Genomic DNA, 5,913 nt, shown 5'->3' on the forward strand with positions numbered 1-5,913 from the left:
TGTTTTTGGAGTAGTTGGAGAGCAAAAGACTGGTGGGGTAGATCTAAGAGAGAGGAGAGGAGGAATTGGAGACAGCAATTTTAGATAACTCTTTCAATGAGTTTTGTTGTAAAGGGACATAGAGAAATAGGTAGCTGAAAGGAGAGATAGGATCATGGGAGTGTTCTTTTCTTTAAGACTGCAGCACACATTTTTTGTTGTTGTTGATGATGATGATGATGATGGGAATTATCTAGTAAACAGGAGAAAACTGATGATGCAGGAGAGAGATGGGAGAATTTTTGCATATACTATGTCCTTAAGCAGCAAGAGGAAATAAGATCTAGTGAACAGGTAGAGATATTGGCCTTAGACAGCAAGAGGGACAGCTCTTCATAACAATAGCAGTGTAAGTAGAATATATGCTGGTAATTGGATACTATGGTAGCAGGAACTTGTGGAAGTTCTTTTCTGATCGCTCTATTTTTTCTGTATGGTAGCTAGCCTACAAGATGGCCTCTAATGATCCTCACTCCCTGGTATTCACACCCTTGTGTAGTCTTCTCTCACACTGTACCCAGATTATTCTGTGTGATCAGTAGAATATGGCAGAAGTGATGCTATGTCACTTCAGAGGTTAGGTGATAAAACATGCTGTGCCTCCCTCTCTTTCTCTCTTGCTCTCACTCCCGTTCTCTCTCAGATCACTTGCTCTGGGGGAAGCCATTTATGTCACAAACAGCCTTATAAAAAGGCAAAAAACTGAAACCTCGAGCCAACAGACCTGTGAATGATCTTAAAAGTGGATCCTTCAGCCTCAATTAAGTCTTCAGAGACTATGGTCTTGGCCAAACTTATTAAAGACCCTGAGTCAAACTAGCCAGCCAGAAACTGTGTGAGATAATGTTTATTATTATTAAGATGCTAAATTTGGGGGTAATTTGTTACACAGCAAAAGATAACTAATACAAATAAGAAGCAAGATCATCAATAAATAAAGCAGATGAAAAGATATTGGAGGTTTGAGGAAGGAAGATAAGGTATAAAATAGTTGTCCAGAAGAGGGGAAGTATGAACTAGAGACATACAATTGCCAGATAGCCTTAAGGACCCATGTGAGGTTCATAATTATGAATTTAAAGTGAGACCAGTCAGCGTGGTTTTGTGTTTTTCTTTAGTTGCATAGATATAGGCATGAAGTAGGTGGAGTATTTAATTTTAACCAAGGTTGAGGTTTTGCCAAAATATTACTATCAAGCAAGAAAGGGCAAGAGTGTTGAAGATCAATGCAAGGGAGCAATTAAATAACTGACCAAGGAATTTAAGATAGGTAATGTGGGAAGAGAGGGCATATGGGAGGTAAGGAACATTGTAAAGTTAAAGTTGGTAGGATCAAGAGATTGTAGGTTCCACTGGGGGGAATGGGGTGAAGGTTTGTTAGAACAGGATACTAGAAATAATGCACTAAAAGATAAGAAGTGTGATCTCAGAGTGGATGCTTGAAACTGAGAGTATGCAGGGGCTGTAAATATTGGTACTGTCCAAGTCTATGGTTCGACTAAAGGAGGGAGTGCTGAGGCAGGTTAAAGAACAAGATCACTGGAGAAGAAAAGGTCATAGAAAGGAAGGATCAGAGCATTGGATAGATTATACCTGAGGTTATTGAAATCACTAAAATATATGAGAAGAATGGTGTTGGCAAGAGCCAGGAAAAAAATCTTCAAGGAATTTCAGGAAAAGTTCTGGACATTGGTAGATGAGTACAACTTGGAAAGCAGTGAGTGGTATAGTCTAACAACATTAGATTCCAAGCGAGGGGTGAAGCTCAGAAAAAGGAGGGAAATGGTTTATAAATAGCACTGAGCAACCAAGTAGCAAGAGGAAACCCATCTCACCTCCACCCAGAGTGGCAAGGAATAGAAAACTACCTCCTTGTGAGAGGGCCAGAGGGAAATTGATTTGTATATTTACACACACACACACACACACACACACACACCCCAACACTGGGAAGAAGTGTTATTAGGTAGCTCCTTGCTCTCTCTAACCTTCTACCTCAAGGTCAAGGTCTATGCCTCCCACTAGCAACTATGCCAGTGGTTTCATATGAATCTATACTCTTGTTATGTCCAGAGAGCTCACATCTTAGTATCAGACCCCCTTTTCTGACCTTTTCACGAGGCTTATCTTCTATGGGGCCAGAGTTGGTTTCTTAGCAAGGGAACTGTTTGCTTGGAAATGTCTGTCTTCTTCAGAAATATAGAAGAATGGGTGTTGCTGTCACCGAAATCTTGAGGCCCTGTTCCAGGGCACTCCTCATCAGAGCAGGGTAATCTCTGATATATGTGATTGGGGGTTCCCTGGCCACCTCTGCACAAAGACCCAAGTCATGGGCCCTTGGCAGTAGTCCCCTCCTGTTTAATGAGTACCACAGGGCAATTTGCTGTTTGGCCACCACTATCTATTTGTGACTGACTGATCCACACCTGTAACAAATTAGAAAATTTAATCACCTGTTAGTCCTGAGGGCCTATCCTAAGGAGAACCTCTGTAGAAGTTGAAATCTTCTTATTTCCACTCTCACCGGATCTGAATGTTGGGAACTAAACTTCAGGCAGCTGAGTCACGCCCACTTTCATTCTCTTCCAAGTTTGAGCAGAATTTCCAGGGCTAACTAAAGCCCTTGGCACTGTCCTTGGTTCTTTCCCCTCCTTGCTGAGGGTTCTTCTGCTCACCTATGCAGACCGAGTCTTTGCAGCAGCATTTCATTGTAAATGGCACCAATCACAGATTGCTCCAGTTAAGCCCAGTTGTCTCAACAACATCTGCTGTACTGATCTTTGCAAAAGATTCTCTAATTTTATCATGGATGCAGAAGTCTTCTCCTTTGTCTTAGTGGGTGATAAAAAAAATTAACATAGGAGTCTCAGTGTTTCTCCACATTACCAAATAGGATAGACAGCAAGATACACTGCCCAGATCCCTCTTCAAAGAAGAACTTGTTGGTCCAGCTATTGGGAGTGTTGTGGTCCCTTGGGCTGTCTGCTCCTTTCGGGACTGCCTCAGCTGCAGAGAGCTGCCTCGCCCTCCCTTAGAGGAGCAGCCACATCCAGTGACTGAGGACATGGGCATATAAAGGCCCAGCCATTTCTACCTAACTTGGAATAACTCGAATGGGCCTTCATTTCAGCTTCAGAGTTCCCTGTGGAGTTGATTGAGGCTGTCCGGCCAGTATCACAGTTGAGCTTCTCTCTCTGCCCACTCCACCTTCCTCTTCCTTCCTTCCACGGGTATCAGTCTCAAGCACATACCCTGATAAACATACTGAACATGAAACTGTCTCAGGCTCTGCTTCCTGGAGAACACAAACTATGACACCTCCTAAGTCAGCGGTTCTCAACCTGTGGGTTGCAACCCCTTTCACAGGGGTCGCCTAAGACCATCGGAAAACACATATTTTCAATGGTCTTAGGAACCNATCTCTTCTTCCTTTATTCTTTTACTCCACTTTGCCTGAATCTCCATTACCAAACTTATCAAAAACTTTAAGCGTTCAATTAACGTTACATGAAATGTGGCCAACTGTCATCCTGACTACACTGTAGAATATCTGGAAGGTAGAGACAGTCAGTGCCTACGGCTTGTGCATAGCAAGCAATGCTACGTATGAAAGTTTTGGCAAATACATATGTATTGGTTCCAAAATCCTAATGCAAGAATATATCTACTTATGACAGAATAGAAACTGTAGCTCCAGACTGTTCATCTTTATCTAAGCACCAGAGAAGGCTTTAAAAAAAAAAAATGGGGTAGGAACCCCACCATTTTGGTTCAATCTGACACTCACATATGCTGGTATTTCTGAACTATGTGGTGAGGCAGGTTCCACCCATGCCCCAACTGGTACTATAGCCTGGTTCCTCTCAGCCAGCACTGCCAACACGTCTTTGCTCTTCAGGGGGTTTAATGCCAGAGGCAACCTTGTGGTATTTGGAGACTTCTTGATGGGGGCCATTCTTCCTGGCATCTGTGACTCCTGGTTAGGGGGAAAGAAAAAGCTGAAAATCTTCAAACGACCGCGTTAAAAGCTTAACCTCCTAACACATGAGCCACAGTCCCCTGAAAAGCTGAGAAGGCTTGGAGGAGGCAGCAGCCTTACGGGGCGCGGAAGAACGAGGATCCTGGAGGAAAGGGAGAGAATGAGGAAAGAAGGGAAGAGAAGTGGGAAGAAAAGGCTTCAAGATTGCCTACTGGAAGGAACAGGGATGAGAAGGGAGAGACCAAAGGATCTGACTGAGAGAACAGAAACTGTACCCAGCGAGGTGGGCCAGGGAGGGCCGTAGCAGCCAGAGAGAAACCGGGCTGGAAGGGCGGGAGTGGGAACCCGGGTCTGAGGCAGAGTCCGAATAATCCGTATCCGATTGTGGGGGAAGCGCTGAACGAGGACATATAAGAGCCTGTTTGAGGCCTCAGGGTCCCACTCCCGCTGAGATAGCCCTGGTTGGGTTTCCGCCTGCAGCTCGTTAGACACAAACTACTCCGGATACTAAGGTAACCACCGCGGCCAAACCGCCACTTTTAGGTGGGCCGTCCCGCCCCGCCCCTCTGCCTCCCTGTACCCGCCCCTTCCGGGCTGGCTTCACCGCCTGAGAGCTGGGAAGGCGTGAGGGGCGGGTTTAGGGCTCCGGAATTCGTCACTTTCGTTTCCTGTCTGGCTGGGGGGGCGGGTCTTGTGAAGGCGCGAGGAACCGGGCGGAAACGGGGTGGGTGAGAGGGGCCGCTGGGTAATGTTCCAACCTAGGCGGGGCGGGCTGAGGGGCCGGCTGACGCGCAGCGCGAGTCCCAGCCCTGAAACTGTGCCAAATCCTCCAAGAAAGGGATATACTGGCCTGGATTACTAACTGGGCGGCAGCGTTCCCAGCTGAGGGAAGCACGGGAAAAGGAAGGAAGAGTGCGGGCCTGGCCGAGCTTCCCAGAGGAATAAAACACCGTACTGATCCTTTGTACACCTCATTACGTTTACAGTGCTATTGCAGACGTGTTCCTATATTTGAACATCGCAGCTTCGAGAGTGGTCTCCCTCCCTGCTCTAAATTCTGTTATAATCCTGGGCATTTCATTATCCCTATGAAATACCCAGCCATTCGTTCATTTAACTTACACTTGAGACCTTTTTATATCCCAGTGTTGTTCTAGGCACTGGAAGTATAAACAGTGAACAAAACAAATATCCCTTGTTCATGGAATTCACAATAGAACAAGGAGTAACCAAATAAACACATGAACAAGTAAATAATGTCTGATGCTGATGAGTGCTGTACAGTAAAAGCAGAAAAAGAGGGTAAAGAGTGTGTTGAGGGGAGGGGACCTGAAATTTTAGATGGGATGACCAGAAAAGGCTTCACTGAGGTCCTTTCCAGCATAAGGCCCCAATGCAAAGTTTCATGAGATAGTAGAACAAGCTACTGTAATCTTCAAGGGATAGTTTTATAGTGTTCCAAGTAGAGGGGATAGTGAGTACAGTCATTCCAAAGTAGGTGCAGCCTGGCAAGAAGGCTGGTGTGACTGGTGCCAGGTGAGAGGAAGAGAGTGTTGAGATAGGAGGTCAAAAGTTAGCGGGTAATCGTATAGAGCATTGTAAGCCACCACAAGAAGTTGAGATGTGGAGCCACTGGAGGGTTTTGAGCAAAGGAATGCCATAATGTGACTTAAATTTTTAAGAATAATTCTGGATGTTTTATTAAGAATAGACTGAATGGGGCAAGTGTATAAGCAAATAGACCAATTAGGAGGCCATTCCAATAATCCAAATAGAAGATTATGTAATGTCTTGGATCAGGGACATTGTGGTAGAGATGGTGAAAAGTAGTTGGAATCTGGATATATTTGGGAAGCAGGACTTTTAGGACCTGCTGAAAGTTGGATATGGACTGT

The 5,913-nt window shown here is 45.1% G+C and overlaps 1 protein-coding gene across 1 annotated transcript in view; it reads right to left on the minus strand.

The window, feature by feature from the left end:
- CCDC15 (coiled-coil domain containing 15) overlaps window positions 1-4,569 on the minus strand; it is an 87,284-nt gene extending 82,715 nt beyond the window's left edge. Inside the window, 2 exon segments of the mRNA XM_019658888.1 lie at window positions 3,827-4,015; window positions 4,294-4,569. Coding sequence (XP_019514433.1) covers window positions 3,827-4,015; window positions 4,294-4,428 — 324 coding nt within the window. The 5' untranslated portion in view covers window positions 4,429-4,569.
- Window positions 4,570-5,913: the final 1,344 nt, after the last annotated feature.

Source organism: Hipposideros armiger, unplaced genomic scaffold (assembly GCF_001890085.2).
Source record: "Hipposideros armiger isolate ML-2016 unplaced genomic scaffold, ASM189008v1 scaffold_291, whole genome shotgun sequence".
Classification (NCBI taxonomy): Eukaryota; Metazoa; Chordata; class Mammalia; order Chiroptera; family Hipposideridae; genus Hipposideros; species Hipposideros armiger.